Source organism: Lepisma saccharinum, chromosome 19 (genome assembly GCF_977018435.1).
Source record: "Lepisma saccharinum chromosome 19, izLepSacc3.1, whole genome shotgun sequence".
Classification (NCBI taxonomy): Eukaryota; Metazoa; Arthropoda; class Insecta; order Zygentoma; family Lepismatidae; genus Lepisma; species Lepisma saccharinum.
The window spans coordinates 61,621,591-61,644,224 of NC_139247.1; the positions used below are offsets into that span (position 1 = coordinate 61,621,591).

At 38.8% G+C, this 22,634-nt stretch overlaps 1 protein-coding gene across 2 annotated transcripts in view; it reads left to right on the top strand.

The window, feature by feature from the left end:
* Positions 1-22,634, top strand: part of Syt4 (Synaptotagmin 4) — a 350,489-nt gene that overhangs the window by 118,923 nt on the left and 208,932 nt on the right. The window contains exon 1 of one of the 2 annotated variants that reach the window (XM_083140974.1): positions 8,696-9,064. The exons of the other annotated variant lie outside the window; for it this stretch is intronic. Coding sequence (XP_082997100.1) covers positions 9,028-9,064 — 37 coding nt within the window. The 5' untranslated portion in view covers positions 8,696-9,027. Of the gene's footprint in view, positions 1-8,695; positions 9,065-22,634 lie in introns of those variants that run through there. 2 annotated transcript variants of the gene reach the window in all.

The following is a 22,634-nucleotide window of genomic DNA, read 5'->3' on the forward strand; positions in this document are numbered from 1 at the left end:
ATAAGCTCGATGAATATGGAAATACATAAGACTCCAAAAAATTTAGTCTATCCATTGTTTTGAATATGTCAAAAATGACCAAAGATATTACACATATCTATACACACCCAAGAAATAAATTGTACAAATGTGCTAAATTTAGCTTAGATCGCATTTCACATTATATAATAATAATAAATAAACTAATTAGCAGTGCAATGCATTAATGGGAAATGTGGAATAATTCTTGTAAAATAGTACTGTTCAGAGAAATATTAAAACATGTTCATTTTAATCTATGCACTTTGATTGTATTTTATCACGCATTTTGCTCATTTTGACAGGGTGGGCCAAAAAGGAAGAGAGAGAGAGAAAGAGAAGAAGATAGAGAGAAAGAGAAGGGAGAGAGAGAAATAGATATATAGACACAGAGAAAGAGAGAGACATTGATAATGAGAAATTGATACAGAGAGATAGGGGGAGAGGGAGAAAAAAGTAATAGACACAAGTAGAGGGGGATAGTTACAAAGAGAGAGGGAGTGGAAGAGAGAGAGAGAGAGAGAGAATGAGAGAGGGGAAGAGATTGAACGAGAGAGAGAGAGAGAGGAAGAGAGAGGGAAGGGAGATAGAGGTAGGAGCCAAACCCTCCCATATGCATTGTCATATACAGAATCCTGAATCTAAATCCATGTATAATATATTACTTCACCATCCATTATGGACGCTTTGTGTTTGCGATCAGGGTAATAAATGGGCATGTAATTGTGCCAAGCTCATCTCGGTGGAATTTAACCCAGCCTACTCTGTTGAGGGTTGCTGCGAAGCTTGAATTTCCAACAGTTGTGACACGACAGCAAATTGGAACGAGCAATTTGTAGGCGTAATATTACTTACGAACCTGATACATACTCCTCGCTGCAACACCGCGACTCTTCAACACTAAGGTAGTATTTTCCATTTACGTTTAACAAAAATAGTGTTAAACCTTTTTGAACAAAGTATCGTTTATGAGGATTCATTTGAACAAAATTCGCGCAAGAATATAGTTCGGTCATTAATTGGCACATCCACATAGTTAAAAAGAACCCAACAACATATACTGACCATAAGGAAAGAGTTCTAAACAATGGAATTACTATGAAGATTAATACAAGGAAAAGGGACTTCGTTCTAATATTTTCCACTCAATTTGGGTAATATTGAAAATATTTATATAATTACTACACTTACTAAGGTCAGTGATCGTTTTAGGCACAGAAAAATATTTATACAAACAAGCTTCATAACCTCAGTATACACTTGGGCTCCCGATGATAATGCTGTCGCTTTTGTAATCAAGAGATCCTTGGTTAGATCCCCGGTGGAGACGTATAGTGGCTCTGATACAACTTTAAACTGTACGTCCAGACCCGATTAGCCTACATGTGCATAAAGTGAATTTAGAAAAAATGGCTTTAACACACGCACACATATGAAGTTCTGACGCTGTCATAAAGAAGATCTCGTTAATGTTGAACGAGGTGTAGAGACGAGCAACTTCTGCTATGGTTAAAAAGCATCACGTGCAATCACATACTGCAATTTTACCAAGTCGAAGTATAAGTGGATAATTTTTATATCAAATTTTCTCTTCTTTAATTTCGGTCTTTTTAATCTTCTCTCTAAAATTGGCTATTTAGGAGTAGTGCTTTTTCGAGGAATTTTCTTGAGATTTGCAGTCATATTGAGAAATATGGAATTGTCTGATTTGATTTGATTCAATTTTCTTCCACTTTGGCTAACCGCGAAGCTAAGAACATGTGAAGATAATATGATTAAATTGATGAAGGGACCCATTCCCAGGTCTAGATTCGAACCCGGAATCCCTGACGTCGTAACGCGCTGTGCTACCCATTTGGCCACAGAGATCGACTGGAATTGTCTGGTAATTTCCATTACGAGTCTGGCGCGAGCCATACCCAGCTTCCACCAAACTCCAAAACTAAGTGCTTAGAGCTCTGAACCTGGCTGTCTTTACCTAACCACGTGTTCATTATTAGACCAAAGCGGAATTTTAGTGCGCACCATAACCTTTTCGGTACATCCATGCTGTCCAGTTAGTGCGAGAGTCAACTGTCGCTTGTACAAACACAGAAACATTTTCCCGAGATCTCTCCATGTCTCTTAACGACTCAGTGTCCACTTAAAAGTACAAGCTCTTGATATTGTTGGTCCCGGCACTCAGCAATGCCTCACTTCATTGAAGAACCCTCAGCCGGACTGCATTCCGGATTGATGGACTAGGCATGTTAAATATTAGCCCTGTCCAAGCTCTGATGGAACTCTCATCTGCAATTAGTCTCCGCTTGTCGGTTGCTAGGAGACAGCTTCCATCCACACTTCCGATTGAAAGGGATGTGCGGAAGGAGAAGCTTCAAGCCAGAAAGGGGGGGGGGGTGTAGGTAACGTCCATGGACAATAGACACATTCTACGAGAGGGGAGAGGGAGATTTATTGGAGAGATGCTGTCAGGTGCAAACTGAAGAGACGCGACTACGTGAGTATAATTTAGAGCTGGATTATCGCATCTTTTCTTGAATCGAGGAAGATGACACCTCCTTGTTCCCAGACACCTCCAGTTGTTCTAACGATACACGACCAGTTGCATATCTCCTTTTCAGTGTTCTAAGAAGAGATGTGTCTACGTCTGCCTGAATTGCCTACATATATTCTTCGTTCTGTTTACATTGGCATGTAAATTACATTATCGGGCCTCCTCGATGCACTATTGTGCCGTCGTCCTCCGTGGTGGAGTGGTGTTTGGGATTTCTTCACACGAATATAGAAGACACGACAGAAGCAAATAGTTAGCTCACGTGCGTCAGGGCAATTCACGTAATAAGAGAGAACAACGCGCTTTTTGTGTTTAAAATCACGAGTACGTTTTCGTGCCGGCCTCCATGACGGAGTGGTTAGCACAGCGCGCTACGACGCCAGGGGTCCCGGGTTTGAATCCCGATCTGGACATGGGTGTTCTTTGTGAGTGCCCCTTCATCAATTTCATCATATCATCACACATACTCATCTTCGCAATTAGCCAAATGTGGCAGAAATGCGAAGTAAAATAAGCCAAATCAATCAGTGGTTTAAATGTTGCGAACATTTTGCCATTCAAAACAACACATACAGCGAAGGTTACCAAAGCAGTGAGGATGTTTTTGTGGCATGATACGATCTTTTGCATAGTAATGCACGAGCTTACGTTATCGGTGCATTGGCACTGAGAAATGTGGCTACACAGGCCAGAGCATTGTTTATGCAGAACGACCTTGACACAACATTCTCACCGCACGAGACGCAAAGAACTAACTACTCACATTATTACCTAACATCCCATTAGACGATCGCATCGACATACAACGTATACCAAGGATCTTGCCCTACATATATGCTACCGGCTACTGCGGAATGAAAACATCGCACCATCTGTGAAAACTTTATACCGTGAAGTTAATAGTAAGACGAATGCAGTGAGAAACTATCCAACACGCATGTGGGCAAATATAACAGCAAAACACCTCTATTTGGTATGAAAGTATAAAGTAGTCTCCGGAGTAATAGTAACAGCGCACACATGATTCGCCAAAAGAGGTTTTGGTAAATAATAAAGAAGTGTGGTTACCACAGAGTGCTACGACACTAAGGGTCCCGGTTCGAATCCCGGCTTGTGCATGAGCGTTCTTTCTCAGCGTCCTTCCATATCATCACTCATCCTCATCTTCGCGATTAGCGAAACGAAGTAAAATAAACCAAATCTATGAATCAATCAGTCAACCGATGCACAGTGGTATAGATGGAAAACCTGTTAGAAACTCATTTTTCTGTCTCTGACCTCCATCATTTTATTTATTTATTTACCTAGAGGAACATTGAATAGTTATAACACCATTAAGCCTTGTTTCCATGATATGACAAACTCAATATGCTGACCAAGGCAGTAATTTATTTTATTATAAAACATAAACTAAACGGAACATTTCAACCTTCTAGCAAGGTCTTCTTCAGACTCTGCACCAAGTACAAATGTAACAAGATACAAAAACAGGACGATATATATCACACAAACATTACTCCCCTCCAGACTATTAGAAAGTTGTTCTGGAACATTCTAGCAGGTGGCTTTCCCTTGTCAACTGTACTTTAACCTAAAAGGCTAAACATATTTACTTCCATATAGAATGTGGTTGGACTCTTTATCCCGCGCTCTTTTTCCTTCATTCTTCTTCCTTCTTCTCTCCTCTTTCTCTCTTGTCCTTTCCACTCTTTCTAACACCTTCTTTCATTCTTTGTTTAACTTCAGTCCCCCATTCCAGTTCATTGTGTCTTCTTCACATTTCTTCTCTATTTCCTTGGCCTCCTTCCATTTTCTCACTAGTATTCTCTTCTCCCTTCCTATCTGCTTAGCTTCATCCCACTCTATGTCATGTCCTGTTTCTCTCATGTGTTTAAATATCGCATTTCTCTCTCTCGTAAGTCGTACATCATCCCTATGCTGTTTCAACCTGTCTTTCAGCCTCTTTTTCGTTTCTCCTATGTACACACTCTGACATTCTTTACATTTCACTTAGTAGATAATCCCTTCCTCTTCCTCTTCTCTTTTACCTTGTTACATTTCTACTTGGTACAGAGTGTGAAGAAGACCTTGCTAGAAGGTTGAAACGTTACGTTTAGCTTATGTTTTATAATAAAATAAATTTCTGCCTTGGTCAGCATATTGAGTTTAACAATCATAAGAATGCCTCAGGCTGGGTTCGATTCTAGGACTTTCACTTCGGGGTGCGAATCAAGTGTGACAAAAAGTAACTTCTGATTCAATGTTAAGATAAAGGAATATTTTTAATAACTTCATATTGTGAAACTCTATTCCCTATTGTATGGCCGTACATATCGTAGACCCTAGGTATGACATCTGACTTTCTGCTACTGAATACCATTTTAGAGCCTAAGTTGTCATCCATTAGTCACCAAATGGCGCCTAAATTTTGTGCATTAGTCGTGAAATAGCGCATAAATATCACCTTTCTTCTCTATTTTCTTGGCCTCCTTCCATTTTCTCACTAGTATTCTCTTCTCCCTTCCTATTTACTTAACTTCATTGTTATTTGTTATATTTTTTATGTCAATTGCGCTTACATTATATTAAAACACATCTTGTGTGGTATTCAATGTATTTCAAGTATTTACAATTTCAGTCAGAATTGGTCTCAATATATGTATGGTTTAAAGAAATCTAACACGTTCATTTGAACCCTTTGAAATGTCCGAAAAGGAACATGTCAACGAAAGTCAGCACTTACAAATTAATTTAGTGCTATTGGCTAGACAAAACTAAAGCATTCAATTGGATCTAGTCGTTGTCAACTATGTTTAACCAAATTTAATGATCGAAGTAATGCTCTACATGATTATGCCATAATTTATTTATTTATATTACATTTCAAGGATATAATTAAGTTAAAAAAAATAATAAAGTTAAAAAAAAATACAAAGGTATTTACGAGCAAAATTGTTCGAATCGGGGCATGGACTTTTGAAAAGAACAAATTTACCAGATCCTGGGCTCACGAAGGTTGAGATCAATTGCCATCGTTCTTGTCGTTATTAACCGAGACAAATACTTGTAAATTCATGAAAATATAACAGGATCTACAAGAACATTTTCTTGAATAAACTGTCACTACTAGCAACAAACTCGAAAGTATTATTTTCCAAAGCTCATTACTGATTTAGAATCTAAAATTACTTTTGTCTCTCTTCCGTTGGTAGGGTGGTCCGGAGAGACACAACGAGTTAAGTTATAACTCACAGTGATTTCACTGGGGACTTAAGTTCCTGCTTGGCTTTCTCGGGAAAGAAGGAATCCCTGAGTTCAGCAATCTACTCAGATTTCGGGACACGGGCTGTTCGATTTTCTCTCCTGACGGGTGGAATTTACGCTTCTTGTGTGTCGAGACTGTGAGAAGAGGGTTGGCTGCTTCAAGAATGCTATCACACCTTAGTGAGTTTATGAATCCACCGAAAGGATTCCAACACCCCCAAACAAGGATCCTCCAAGGCTTTCTTTGTTTAGTCAAATCACATCGCTACCAATGACAATTACTAATTTGCATCATGTGATACATTTGGCGTTACCTTTACGATGTACAAAAATTCATCGAACTATAAACCTGATTCTTCGCAGAGGCTTTTAGATTTCTGTGTGACTGAAAAGGTTTGTCTTGCCCGTAAAATATAGGTCCTTAGATAGGACACAAATATTGGGCGCTGCAGCCTCCAAAGGAAAAATCTTCAGACTTAGGTTCGGCAATTTGAACTCGGTATACGCTGGGACGTAAATAAAGAAAAAAAGACCAACATGAGAAGAACGGCTGAGAGAAAAGATAAGCAAACACATTGCAAAAAGTCTGTGAAGACCGCACAAAGTCTTGATGTAACTCATCAAAGTTGAGGTATCCCGATAGAGAAGGCGCTTGCCGTACAGGGTAATAAAGTGTGCAAGAGGTCCACTATCTGTTGCCTCCGTGCCAAAAGATTGCCTTGAAATGTCAATAAATAATGCATTCTCTTATCTCTTCCTTGCTTTCTCATTTTTTTAGAACAAGAGTTTTGTGCGTCTTGTATCTGTCATGGAATATATATACAGGGCTTCCATAAATTATTTATACAAAAGCAACCGTTAATTGTGAAGAAAGTTTATGTGTAACAGAAATGGTTTATACATCAATGAATACAACATATCTTCAAGTTTATTGTCGCACGTTGTTAGTATCAGACGCCGCCACTGGAGGCGTGAGCGTTTGTTTATCTTACACAAGTACCGACTTGGATTGGTCGTGGTGGAACGATTTCGTGGCCACCTCGTTCACCTGATTACACCCATGGATTTCTCTATCTGGGGTTACATTAAAGAACGCGTGTTTGTTCCCCCTCTTCCCAGCAAGTCGACGAGGAGGCAACGGAATCGTTCCACCACGACCATTCCAAGTCGGTACTTGTGTAAGATAAACAAACGCTCACGCCTTCAGTGGCGGCGTCTGAATATAACCACGTGCGACCAATAAACGTGAAGATATGCTGTATTTATTGATGTGTAAACAATTTCTGCTACACATACACTTTCTTCACAATTAACGGTTGCTTTTGTATAAATAATTTATAGAAACCCTGTATATATGTATGTATGTATATATATAGTAGTGTGTGTGTGTGTATGTGTGCACACGTATAGGGCGCACCATTTAAGTTGATGCATGGATTCGAGTCCGCCTGGCTTTAGTCTCTGGGTTATCTACCTGTGTATAGGACCGGTGGCAACCCACCATCGTGAGGAAATTGGGGAGCTACGAGTGAGTAGCGTAACCAGGTCTCGAAAATCTCCTAACTTGGGGTTCGACGTGCTGACCCCCATGTCACCCCATTACCGGTTGAAGATCTTCACACCTCTAGGTAGGATTGTGGGAGGGAGACTGGCAGTCGGGAGATCGGCCTAGCCAATTCAAGGGCTGTCGAGCCACGGGTTATTATTGCTCTTACGAATATAAACAACTTTTATAGAAACCATTTATCGCGTAGTTTCACAGAAATTCATACTATTTCATTAGCATAGAAATTTTTATTCCAAAAGCGAAAGATATAAAGTTTGTAACGTTATCAACGTTGTACAAAATTATTATTATACACATTTTCCATTATTTAAATAGAAAATGAATTTTCTAACATAAATTGAGGTCTAAAAGTGGTAAACGTTGTAAGTGCCAAAAGCGAAAGTGTTGGGATATCGCATCGTTCCGCACATGACCCCTTAAGAACGTGCACACTAGTGACCTCTTTACACGCCCTTTGAACTACTTAGAGGGCTACCAGCCACATTTCACGTTTACCACATTATAAAGCATAGCATATTTCACACTTTAAAGTGGAAAACGCTGTTTGAATTATTGTGGCACTTACAGCGTTTACCAATTTTAGTCTTCAATTCATAATAATCGTAGAAGAACATTATCAGGGTCCTCTGTATGAATTGTGTTGTGTCTAAGATGTATTTGTCCGTTAATCGTCTCGATTAGCCAAAACTGGAAGTAAAGGGAAGTAGTAATAACCTAATCCATTGATTTGTTTCTTCAAATATAATAAAATAATATAATATTTAAAATAAGAGGCAATATTATATTTACATTTAAGTGTAAATGTTCGCAAAACCAGCTTTGATGCCTCCCCCTCCTCCGCGGGAGCGGTACATTCTTAGGAAACAAGGGGTCCCATGTTCGAATCCACATCAAGACATGGACTGTTTCATTGCGTTCCATTATCCATTTCATCTGTTCATTATCCATCCCTATCATCGCCACGAACCCAGGATGGTAGAAACGCGACGTATGGCATAAGTAAAAATATGTCCAACTTCGGAATACATTTCTCTATCACAAAAATTTCCCTCGGGGCTAAAAAACTCTAAAATTTTATCTTGCTCGTTCTTGCATAAATAATAATTACGGCTATAAAAAAAAGGCGGCTCTTACGGCCAGAACCGTAAAAAAAATACGCAAGGGCCGCTTCCAAGCCCAAGCGGCAAAGCTAATAAACTTCGGAAACTTTCGGCCATGTTCGGCAATAATCGTCTCTCGTAAAGCTTTGGCTTTACTCTATTGACCGTACCGTTGGCAGATGCAAGTGTTTCGGCACGTCAGTCGGTTCGTTCGAATTGCACGCGGTCCGCACAGCGTCCGTGAAATCGTCAGGCTACGTTTCTTTATTTGTTTCTGTGTTCTCAGCTCATGAGCCGGAAAAATGTGAAGAAATCTTAATTTCTTGGATATTGTATATATTTATATATTTTTAAGTGCTTGTGGTTGGTGTAAACTTATTTTGAGGAGAAGTTATGAATGTTCTTATTTGTGGGTGTCAATTTGGGTCTCTTCAAACAGTGCTCTCGAGTATTGGTGAAGTTTATAAATGTCAGATGACAGCACATGTGAAGAAATTTAATAATTTCCAAAATTCGAGCCAAATATGTTGGAAGTTTTAGCAAGTGTTTCACATTTTGCAGGTAATTATAAATTTACTATACTATGATTGAATAATCTAACCTTCAAAGCAGTTTTGGCAAATATGTTGCTTCAATTTCAAATTCTCACAATTTGAATTCCACTCTCATTCCATAGATAATGAGAAACTTTAATAACTCGCTTGTTAGTACTACATTCCGTTGTTGAGTAATCTTAATATTGGTTACGTTAATGTAGAGTTAGATTTTGTTGCCTAGGACAATTCTGCCCAGGAACCAAGCTTTAACGTACATTTATTTAAGCGGTCGTAAAGCAAGGTAAAAGCTTGCCGTGTGAATATGTTAACAAACTAAAAAGTTTCAAACTGAAGCGCATTTAGCGTGCAAACCCCATTACGTGGCCGGTGATCGACATACACTCCAGAAAATTTAATTTATTATTTAATCGAGAGATTTCAGTGTTTATCGTATCGTAAAGTATATTTCAGGAAGCAGAAATTACAAATATCCTAGAAATTTGACCCTGAAGTGTGACAAGCGTTCCTTGAATTCGTCCCATCCTGGGTCAATTTGACCGTTATTTTAACGAAATAACATTACATGCACGCACATAAAGCACCTCCCCGCCACACAACAGAAACCCACGAGGTAATTATAACAATATTAAACCTAACAGACTTCTAACCTAACACCATTAAATCTAACACATAACCAAATAAAACGAATCGCATATAAGAAAAAAACCTTGTAAATATGCATCTCTCGTTACGTATTTACAGGGGATAAATGAATATTCGTAAGCTTGTCAATATCTGTGACCGTTCGTCTAATTTCTAGTATCCCGAAGAACTTGCACCGATTTTTTATAGTAGCTATTATATGCACGCCAATAAAGCCAAAAAACACGTAGAAATTGCAACAACCTTAGACCTAACACTCTTAACCTAACAAAAACGTAAAGTTACCATCAGGAACGACGTCATTACGCGATAAAGTGTATCACATAAAGCAATCCATTACTCCGCCCTATCACCTCCGCGAGTTAATAACAGAAACGTTTCACATTAAACACAATCTTCATGGACAATACAAAATATTCCCCTTTCTCCTGGGTTTACGGAGAATTATTAGCACTCTTTATTACATCTATATTTCATTGTTTAACTCGTTCAAACGAATGAATTGGAAACATCGGAATAAGTGCGTCAAGTCAATGATATTAGCTTGGTGTTTTAATATTTCAGTAGGCCGGTGCATGTGTGAAGTCACCACATAGCAACTGAAGTAGCGCACGATTTTTAAATACTGAATTGATCTAACTCGTTACATAATGCAAGCAATTGAACACTGTAATTGAATGAATCATAGCGGAAGGTAATAGTATTGCCGCCGTTTCTTGCCATAAGTATAAGTGTTGACAGTTGGTATCTACTTGCAGTGCGCGAATTAACAGGGAGATTTCCCCACCACAAAATATTTAATTCCCGGTAAAATAAAATGTTTTTTTTTCCCAGCTAGGGATGTTTTTGTCTCCCCCAAAGAAAATTGAATTGATAGCATACAGTATACCGTTTCTTAACAATGTCCATTATTGGCCCAGCCAAAAAATTTCACTGCCGTAAAATATGCAGCCTTGTGGATCATAGAAGGACCATTCTGCAACTCATCGAACCAAGACATCAGTCTGTTTCCACTTTCTATGCCATAGTGTTGGTACATGTATTAAATTGTTCACAAGAAACTTGTAGGTATGTTAGATGGATATTAAGTTTGAAATTGGGAATAGAAATTTGCTCAAGTTTTCGGTATTACTAGTTGAACAGCTCTTTTCGTGTAAGGGTTTGGATTTTCTTAGAATTTAACTATACTAAGTGTTACAAAAGTACGTGTAAATGTTATCATAAGATTTAATGATCTAGGTTAGATGCCAATGTTCTAAAGTACTTAGAACCTCAAGGCAATATACATATGTAGTTTAGTTACTGACTGGTAACATACAAATTTGCATACCCCCCCCCCCAAAAAAAAAATAATAATCCCGAAATGAAATCACAAATTCACCACTGTGTGCATCCCGCCCTCTCCCAAAGCAAAGTGCTAACTGAGTAGAAGCAGTGCATAAAAAACAGGAACAAGTAGCCGTAGTATTGGACTCGCAAACCGCGCGTCGCTCGACGAAAAACTGCCTTGTAGGTTTGAGCGGTCACACGGTGTCGAGTTACGGAGAGGAATCGCATAACAGCCGAGTTCTTGTCCATCGTGCTCACGGGCAACAAACGCTTCTTGCTTTTGTTAAATTTTATTCATTCATATATGTATCTCTTAGATAAGAAAATTCAGGATAATATATAATTAAACATTAGCTTGCCAATAGTTACAATTAAGCATATTCCCTTCGCAGAGTTCAAACAACAATAAAAATAGAATTTTCGATTTTTTTGTTCAAAGATGTATACAATTCAATAGTGTCTTTTTGTCGTGAACGTTTGTATGCATGTCGATCCAGTGTAACTAATAAATAGTACTAAGTGTGACTATTCCTGAATTAATCTATCTCCATAGCTCGTTTTAGATATCCTTCTTTAGGGCCTCCCCGATGGCGCAGTGGTAGCGTCGTCGCCTTGTAATCAAGGGGTCCCGGGTTCGGATCCCACTTTAAACTGTAGGCCCAGTCCCGATTAGCCTTACTGTGCATAAAGTGGACTTAATAATACCATTTAAACACGCGTAATGTATAATTAAGTCAAAGGAAGTTTCGTATAGAATGACGTTAGATTCAAAAATCATGTGCAGATAACGAAACATTTGAGTAAATAATGCAGCGAAGTTGAAATATTAGTAAGCCAGCAACTACATTGCTTGGTACACTTGAAGGATCTTCTTTGCGGTTAATGCGGTAGAGATTCAGGACTTGAGGCGCCCGACGAAAAATAGAAAAAATAGGTAACTACACTCACGTCTACGTCACTGGTTTGTTTGTTCAGAGAACATGCATAAAAAATCCTTGATTTATTCAGTTTTCCCTTAAGCTAGGAAAGCAATATATAGAATATATATACAGCAAAAAAGCAGAAGAAAAGGCGAAACAGACTTTTACGACTGATGATGCGGCCAGCAGCCGCGAAAATTTGACTTTTTCTACTGTCAAATGAGTGTTTCATTTTCCCCTTTTTGCCATTTTTATCCCTTGTGGCTATATATATATATATATATATATATATATATATATATATATATATATATATATATACATGTATGTATGTGTGTGTGTGTACACATACATACATATATTTCCAGGATAAAACAGATAAAAGTTTTGCCGAGGCAGTCCACTTTCCAGTCAGATAACTTCGCAGAATTGGTCAATGTAGCTTGCCAAGTGTAGCAAGACTTCCACCCCGGTTTGTGGCAATGACGACATCTGTTCGAATTATCCAACCCAGTGTGGTTTTCCTGTCCATCGTTGTCCGTAGTTCGAGATATACAGCCTCTTACTTATACTGCGCTGTGATCCCATTTCCTACTGGAGAGTGTTCATAGTTAGTGTTGAATTCTTCCATGTATTCTGTTACGGAAGAAAATTTTACGACCTCGTGCAGTAATTTGTTTGTATTGCTTTATAATTCTGATTTGTAGGAGGTGACCTTCTGCGAGGCCACTCAAAATTCAGGCTCTCTCTTCTGCGAGCACCCTGGAACTACTGCATTCGTGCAAGGTAACGGACCTCTGGCCAGTGATGTGCCGTAGACTATAAGTTTACGTCTACATGCGTTGCCTACACGTAATCTACGCGTAGATTACATTGGGTTGTAGTTTACATAAACTACGTAGACAATCTGAAGTGCATTTTCAAGGCTTTCATGAAAGGAAAGTAACATTTTCAACTATATTGATTCCTAAAGAAATGAAAAGAATCCTATTTGCAACAAAATTTATCTTCTCTTCTATTATCAGCTATGGAAGAAGATAAATAGTATGCAAGAAACAACAACAGATGGCAGTCGTGAGGCAAGAGTGGTCTTTTCCCCATAAAGCACTAGAATATTTCCTACATTAGGTATCTTCCTAGGTGAGAAATTGTTCGAATTTGGAAGAAAGAGTATGAAAAGTTCTCCTCACACATCAGCAACTGATACGCAGTATAATTTTCTTTTACTTCCACAGCACCCTTTGCTAAGTTATCACCTTTGGCCATGTTGTTTACATAGATTACCTAATCTACGTGTATAAAATAGTCTACGTGTAGAATGTAGACTATGGTTGTTTACGCGTAGACGCACATCACTGGCTCTGGCGCCCAAAGCCAGAACCAATATAATGTTTTGCGTTTATGGTACGTGTGTTTCTGACTGCCCTCTTATCCAGTCTCTCTGATCGTCATGTATCCAGATCGAGGCGATTGGCAAAAATTACAGCAAAGTGCCATAAAATAAATAAAATCTGGCGTTTTCATCCGGTATAAAGCCTCTCACCAGCAGTGGCGAAGCGTGGTGTCGCTGGAAGGGTAGGCACAGGCGTGTCAGTTCGTGTTGTTATGGGTGCGACTTTTTTAAAATATGAAAAAATATAACCTTTCGAGTTATTTTTGAAAATGTAACAACATATTCTTGCATCTATCAACGTACCTGAATAGTTACTTTTGAAGTGTGCAAACTCGTAAAACGTATTTCTTGATTTTATTGTAAATTGATGCTTGAGATGTCATTCGAGTGGCAGTCCTCCAGGTTCAGATGCCCCTTCTTTCTTCCTATGCCCGGTAATAGGCTTTTATGCTTGTTTTTGTAGCATTACAGAGTTATACAAGTTATTTCCCTTTCTCACTTCACGCTCACAACAATAAAAGCCAGCCTCCGTGGCGGAGTGGTTAGCACATCGCGCTACGACGCCAGGGGTCCTGGGTTCGAATCTCGGCCTGGGCATGGATGTTTCTGAGTTTCCATTCGTCAATTTCATCATATCGACACTCTTCCCCATCTTTGCAAATTAGCCAAAAGTGGCACAAAAAGCGAATTACAAAAATGAACGAAAAGAAAAAAACAAGATAAAATATAACAATAAAACAACAACGTGTGTCCAGCGTTGCCAACCTCCCAATCAGGAAAAGTGTACTGATTAAACTTAAATTTTGCTAAATGCAACTAAATTGTGCTCGAATGACTTAGGTCTTCAAGTTCATTTTATGCATCTATTTTGGGGGCAGTTGTGATGTGAACATGCGTTGTTGATTAGTTAAACAAAATTGGTAATTTCCCCCATTAAATTAATTACAATGATTTAACCAATCTAATTGGTTCAATATAACGCTTGAAAAAGTTTGAGAAAATTCGACGACTACAAAAGGCGGCGGCTTGTTCTATCTGTGACCCCAACTTTCTAGCAATTTCCTTCAATAAAATGTTCCTCGTGAGCTAAATAAGGAAAGATAAAGGAAATATGAAAACAAAACGGTGGACCAGATGTACCTTTTGTTTGAAACAAATAAGATCTGAGATTTTTTTTTTCAAAATATATTCCTCTGAATTCAATTTATCTGTCTCTCAGGGGCGCATGTTTATAGATGATGCTATATTTTACCATTATCCCAAACACAACGTGCTAGGTGCCAACAAAGTTCAGATTGTACTACGTTTAGCATAATTACTCTAGGGTTGGCATCACTGCGTGAGGCCGGACTCACTGTGTCCATTTCGGGCGAACGCGCCCCTGAAATTTTGCTTTCCCGCATGAATCACATAGAATGTAATGGGACCAGCTGAGGCCCTCGGAGAAGTGGCTCGACATGAGACGATAGAGCTTCTGGAAGGGATGGAAATTTGTGGAAATTATCGTAAGGCATAGAATTTCAGTTTTCTTGCATTAAGGCGTCGTTTAATGGAATTATAAGTAATAAAATAATCCGTAATAGCCAAATATATTAGGGTAGGGCCGGCCTCCTAGCCTCTAATGAGGCTTCGCCACTGCTCACCAGGCTCGTAGCGAGGGATAGGGTAGGGTGGCACAGAGGGCGTCAGTCAAAACTTAAAAAAAAGATAACGAAAGAATATGCGACGGAGAAGTTTACGCTTGGCAGAGATAAAGAGAGAAGGAAAACATACAAGATGCTACTCTATCCTTGTTTCTATTGAATATTTTCTAGGGATGAAGTGACCCCTAGATACTTCCTTTGGGGGGTCACCACATGAAAATAAATGTCACCATTCAATTCGGTAAATGACGTTTCCTGTTCGACCACGTCACGAAAAGATCTCTATCTATGATATGAAGTTAAGGACTTAACCCCCCCATATATAGTATATATATATATATATATATATATATATATATATATATATACATGTACATACATACATATATTGCGTCGTTGCCTTGTAATCAAGAGATCCCGGGTTCGATGGCCGGTACCCGGTAGAGGCAAATAGTGGTTCGGATCCCACATTAAATTGTAGGTCCAGTCCCGATTAGCCTTACTGTGCATAAAGTACATAATGTGGACTTAAAACATCAATTCAAAGAACCCTTATATTCTGGAAACACAATGCTGGAATTTTCTGTTTCCCAAAGTACTATTAATGCTATGTTTTTAAATATGTTCATCAGACACTAAGACATAACTGAAATATTCTTGAACATGCTAAACTTTTAAAATCAGAAATGCAAAGTACAAATCGTTAACTATAACCTATATTAATTGAACATTTATTTGTTCACAAACCATGGTATAAGAATGAAATATCGAAGGATGCACGTTAGTGCAGGGGAGGGGGCGGTACACCACAATCCTGCCTAGGGCGCCTCTAGTTACTGGGCTGCCTTTCATTGCCAACAATAGTCTTTATTCGCTTCTGTTTCCTTGAATTTATGTGGCCTTGTGGTGTAATATTTCGGGGGCATCCTGTATTTGATATTTTATAAATGTTTGCGAACTATAAGACTCAAAGCCGAGCGGAGTGATGATCACTCATCCTCATCGTCATGATAGCTAAAAAGTGGCTAAATGTAAAGAATCAAATCAAATCAAATATTTCTATCCTGCAGTGCAGTATACTTTCGCCTACTATACGAGCCGAGACGTTTAAGGTTCCATGTAATTTTCACAACAGCGTTTATTCCTGCGCGTGGGCAAAGTCTGCGAACTCGCACAATTGCACAGTAAAAACAATCACGTGTATACTCCGTCCCAGCTAACTGTGGAGCAGGCAAACGAAAACAAGTCTCTGCGTAAGCAGTGATGCGAGACGGTTCCAGCAATGAACACGTGAGAGGAACGGAATTGCGTGGAGTGGAGGAAAGCGACTGAAGTTACCAGTCTTCCCTCAGTGTCTACTGCTTCGCTCTGGCCAATAGATTTCCCTGGCTTCTCTGACGCTATGCGCTGCCTTGCTCCACAGTTAGCTGGAACAGGGTATAAGTGTTCTTTCATCTAACGAACTTTGATAGGCACGCGGCGTTGGTTCTTAGCTCGAGAAGGTACAGGTATGCCCAACAAAATGAATCATTACAGACACAATGAGTTTAGCGTGTCTACGGAAATTTCCTAAATAATTAACGGCTCGTTACGTAACGTAACCCGTGAGCCGATTATCTAATTAATTATTACAAGATTAGCTCAGTAATTGGAGGAACTTGGGGCTCTTTGAAGCAACGTATTGCACAATCTCAACCGATAATGCCTCTTCCATTGTTAACAGCTGCTTAATGAGTTGTTGTCCTCAACAATGGTTGTGGGATGACGAGCTCAAGGCTCTTTTGAATGAGTACATTGTTATCTAGGCAGAATCAATGAAAAACCCTTGTTCAGGAATATATACCAAGCCATTGATGTATTTAATAATTCTTTGCTGGATGCTGAGTGTTAATTCATAATTTCAGTGTCTCTCAGTAATTCTGAACGGCGATAATAATAATGGTACGCCATCGGCGAGGTTGCCTAAGCCCAACATGTCACACGATAACACCTACTCAAAACTTCAACCTGCCAATATTTCCTAAGTTCCAAAAAATCGTTACTTGAGTTCAGAGGGGCAAAGTATAAAAGACTTGCAATATTAATTGATTTACACGAGAAAAATTTACATCCAAAACTGTAACTGAAAAATAGTTTATGGACGGTGAAATTATTTTTTAATTTGAATACGACAGTGAAACTATAACGTCTGCAAATCCTCACTTTGAATCTGAAATCCCATTTAAAAGAAACATTTATCGAACTTATGTCGATGAAGTATTTTTTATTCACCCCGTGTATTGAAGTTCGAAATATTTTCAAACAGATCCCAAATTGAACAACGAAAGTTCAATTTCAGCATGCGAACTTCCTTTCAAAAAGTTTGATTTATGATTTATTCTCCCCTCGCTCATTCACAACCAAGTGTTGTAAGTAAGTTAATTGTTTCTGTTTTTCTAAATTAATCTCCAAGAAGGGTGTATAATTTATTCCATTTACGCAATATGCTCTGGTGAAACGTGTTCGTTTTATTTCTGCTATTTTGAAACCGTCGTTATGCTCGTCCCTGTAATGCTCTTTTGTGTAAACACACATTCATAAATAATGAAATAGTTAATTGACACGTAATGGCAATTATTCGATGATTCTGACTGACGGTACCGAGTGAGTCTGACGTCGTTGTGTTATGTTCTCTGTTTTTTCGTGGATTACGGTAGGAAGATTCATGTTCTAGTGCGTTCCGAATAATTCTCCGTGTTTTGGAAGATGCCCGGCGCACGATGTAAGTAATTCGATCCCATGGTGGTGAATGGTTTTGCTAAATATCGCTAAAAACTGTGCTAAGTAGAGTTGAAAGAAGGTGATTTGTTTTGATTCATAAGAACTGTTCTCACGAATCACCGGACTCATATGTACATGTACAACATTAGGTACATCTGTGTATTAGTTAGCTTGCTACTGATGATCGAAAGTTCCAAGAAAACTAAAATATCTCACATCGATACTAGGGAACTGGGCACTTCTATGCTTGTGTGCATGTGCAATCCGACAAAAATCACCGGTTCGCGAGCGCGAGAAAATCGCGCTGTATAAAAGACTATATGAAATAAATTTACTTTATTCCTTCCGGAAACAAAAAGAAAGGTGCAATCGTGATGTATACCCGAGGAATCGTGGTGTATACTGGTAATATGTGTGGAAACTGAACAGGGGGCGCTTTTTACAAATTAGCCGTTCGTAAATTGAAAGAAACAAACCTCTCATTACACACACACGCACACACATGTAGTCGGCCTCCTTGGCGGAGTGGTTTCTAGGGTTCGAATCCCTGCTTGGGAATGGCTGCTTTTTGTGAGTGTCCCTTCATGAATTTAATTATGTCATTACTCATCCTCAACTTCATGAGTAGCCAAATGTGGCAAGTACAATATTTAATCAGTCAATCAAATCTCTGCATGCTTGAAAGTTCCATGAAGTGCATATGGGTTGTGAAAGTAGGGCCTCACATATTCTCGATCTTGGCCATAGTAAGGTGTCGTTTATATGTATTTGTACAACATTTCTAACTCACCTTCGCTGGTTTAATTTTTTTTAAGGAAGCCACAGAAGCTAACTGCCAAGTAGCGGGAAAACAAATAAACATCTGTTATTACGCAGTCTTGTCATAAAAAGCAGCCGTGCACTTTAATTAATCGTAAAACAAGGATGAAAAGTTGTTGTGGTGCACGAGGACTACAGCCGGTTTATCAATACTTCTTTTACACTGATATTCAAGATATAAGAACGAACCTGTTATCTGAGCTACCTGGGAGGTAAATTACTTCCTCATTCGTGCCCAGGGATTCCTGACAGTTCATAAGGAAATACTCAATCATTCTCTTATTTTGGAACAAACAGCTATTAAGCCGTTTTTTGTTCATGATTTTTTCTACTTCTTTACATCTAAAATACCCTTACATCTTTCCCCTTTTATTTCACAAAAGTTATATTAGGACTGTTTAGACAAAAAAAAACGTTCCCCATTACAATAGTATGTTGCATTTTCTTAAGAATGTTAAGAAACTATATCCCAGTCGAACATCTGAAGTGACCACCAAAATTGTAAATTTATTGGAAACTGAACGTTTAAATTATATAGAGTTCTGTGTAATGTATTTCTTTCCCTATTATATTTACAGCTTTCCACTTTCTCATCCACATTCACATCTCTTATTGTTCGTTATTCAAATTCTGAATATATGTTGTCTAGTACATAAATGTCCTGATATCAGTCTGTTAATTAACGCAATTACATTTATGTACTACCGACATGATGAAGCCATGCTTCACGTGGCTTGAATTGTCAATTGGTCTGTATGATTCACCGACTGTTCAAACCAGTCATTCAAAATTTTCTTCTTCACTCATAAGGAAACAAAAGAACTACTAAGTGAAAATTTTTGAGCTTTTTATATCTTCTACCCTTTTTTTCCAAAATTATGGCATCATCTTTAAATAAGACAAGAACAATATATTCAAGTATGCATTCATTGAACAGGATACAATTTTAAAGTTGAGATTATGTAAATTTCTTTCTTTATAATTTATTTTGTAAAAACGAAAATTATTTTCCAATTGTCCATCCATTAATGGATTACATAAAAATTGGTAGATGTAGAACAATTAAACATTATTATCGTGTTCCATGAAAATTACCATTACAAGAATATACCAAAACACACGTTTTACGTTTTCGATTTTGTTTCAATGGGTGTTACAGTACGGAGAAATTGGAATAATCCTGAATCTTTTTGTCAAACGATAAATTGGCGAGCTTCTAACATAAGCGAATGTTACATAATGAAATGAGTAGACTTATTCAACCGCAGTTTTCTCTTAAAATGTATGTACACCAGGAGTATAGAAAACGTTTTCCCCACAGCTTTGCCTTCAGAAGTTCTTGAGATCTGTTGCAAATTGTTGTGCTCTTCCTTTGACATTTTGTTAGAGAAAATTTTCTCAGAAATTTCCAGCGATCTGTTGGGATGGGAAATCGAGGATTTTTTCGCGGCTGAAAAATGAAAAGAAGAAAAAACCAGATCTCCAAAGGGATTGTTACGAGAGAAATAGAAAACTTTCTTTTAAGTTTCGAAAGAATCTAATCTTTTATTTTTTTCTCTCTCTTAGAAAGGCAGAAATGGGTTTCGTTTTGTTGTCTTTTGGTTGATTTCTTTCCCCTCCTTTGAAATTTCTGCTTTCTGGTTTCTGTTATTACCGAAGTTTTCTGTTGTCCCATTGTGGGTTCAGAAACTTATTCCAGCCTTAAAGTTCTGGAAAGCTGAAGTATAGAAATCCCATGGAAGCAGAAGAGAAATATATGAAAGTTGAAAGTGATTGTTTTGTGAAGAAGCGAAAAGAACCATAATATTTTATGATTTTTAAATTCATTTCTGGCAAAGATAACACCGAAACGTTTCTCAAACGTCAGTCCGAGAACATTTGATTAAATCAAGGAGTACATTTTTCGTTCCATTCGAGCCAGGGGTCTTGGGGTCGAATCTCGACCCAGGGCATGGGCGTTCTTTGTGAGTGATGTGATTAGCACCACTCTTCGGCACTTTTACCTTATCCTCTAGGTACTCATTTAATGCAGGCTGGGTGAACCACAGAGTCACTCCACGCAGCAGGGATATTGCTGGAAATTTTCTCATCTGAAAACATCCACCGCAGGAATCGAACCCAGCCTCCCGCGTTGCAGTCAGATGCTTTTCATAATTAGATGAAGGAAGCCGAGACTAGATCCAAATCCTTAAGTCGGCAGACGCAAACTGAGATGAGAGGACGATGTTCACCAACTCAAAAGAACTGAAGACAGATCTTGATAAGGACAAGCAGTAGAAAGATTAGTTTAATTTGTATTATTTAGCGTCTTCTGCTACTTTTGGCCAATCGCGACGATGAGGATGAGCGATGATATGATGAAATTGATGAAGGGACACTTACAAAGAACATCCATGTCCAGGCCGGAATTTTAACCCAGACCCTGACCGCGTAGCGCGCTGTGCTATGCTAACCACTCCGCCACGGAAGTCATCTCCGTGCACAGAATAGAAGGGGTGTTATTGGAAGCCAAGAGCCAAATAGGATATTGGATCTTCGACGAACATCATCTTATTCAGGAACCTAGCTCAATATAGTACGTACGTTTAGTACAAAAATTATGTATAAAAAATAGGTACAGCGCTACAACCTATAGATGGTCGCCTCATTGGTCGAGCGAGTTGAGATCTCAACTTACAATCTCGCCACTGAAGGTTCCGGGTTCAAGTCCTGTTTTTGGCGTTCCTTCGTTAGTGTCCCTTCGTCAAATCGCAACGTCGCAATCAGCCTGAAGGCTGTAAGATACAAATATAAGCAACAAGCTGCAAGGAATTGCGAAAACAGCATTGTGTAATCAGTGGTGTGCGCAGGAGTTTCTTTAACGAGGTGTGTTCTTTCAACATTTAGGAGTCAATTCTATATTGTACCATCTTTTCCCGCACTGGACGTTTCTTGGCTTTAGGAAGCTGGAGGATCCTCCGCTGTGTCGTGTCTGCAATGCTATTTTAATTTCCTCAGACAGAGTTTTAACCTTTCTAACTGTTTTCATCCGTAATAGGAGATGATGACTGTATTTAAATAAACTTTTTCAGATTTTTGCGAAGAGAGTTTCTCTTACACTGTTTCTGGGAAAGTTTCTAGCCTCTTCTTACTTCTTTAGTGTGTTGTGCATGTCCAGTGCAGGTCCCTTTATAACCTTGCCCTTTTAACATTTCTCAAAGGGCTCTTTACGTCCCTTTCTTAACTTTAAGGTGAGAGTTTCAGATAAGAGCATGTATTAGTCGAAGGGTGCAAAATGCCCATACGTGCCGACCAGGAGCGGATATTCTAGACTCGCTAGGCTATCTGCGAAGCCTGAAGTCTAGAGAATAAAATACAGGAGAAAATTCTATCAGAAATTGTAGATAATATTATGCATATCAGTGAGATGATGATGCTGATTCTGGGGTTGGCAACCTGGTTTCTTCTGAGTTGGCAACCTGATTTCTTCTGAGTTGGCAACCTGATTTCTTCTGAGTTGGCAACTTGATTTCTTCTGAGTTGGCAACCTGATTTCTTCTGAGTTGGCAACCTGATTTCTTCTGAGTTGGCAACCTGATTTCTTCTGAGTTGGCAACCTGATTTCTTCTGAGTTGGCAACCTGATTTCTTCTGAGTTGGCAACTTGATTTCTTAGGAGTTGGTAACCTGATTTCTTAGGAGTTGATAAATTTATTTCTATTCATAGCCTAAGAACACGTGAAATAGCCCAGATGTTGGACTCAGTATACGCCACTGGTGCCGACGGACCCCAAGAATTTAAACCCATTCATTAATTTCAGTAAAGACCCCGAGCAAATTCCATCTTGATACGCCACTGTCTTCAATGTTTCTCAGCAACTTGTTTCGTTGCCCTGGAAACGAGGCGCTTATGAGGGAACACAAATTCACAAAAGCAACGCCTCCGCTCGATAGGAACGTAAGGTTGAAAAGCAGATCGGGGGGTGAAAATTTCCTCTGGAAAAAAAAGGAACTGGGATACAGTTTGTCAAAATATGCACGGAATATGGGAATGCCACTGAGGGGTTGAAGTTCTTACCCGGAGTCGTTG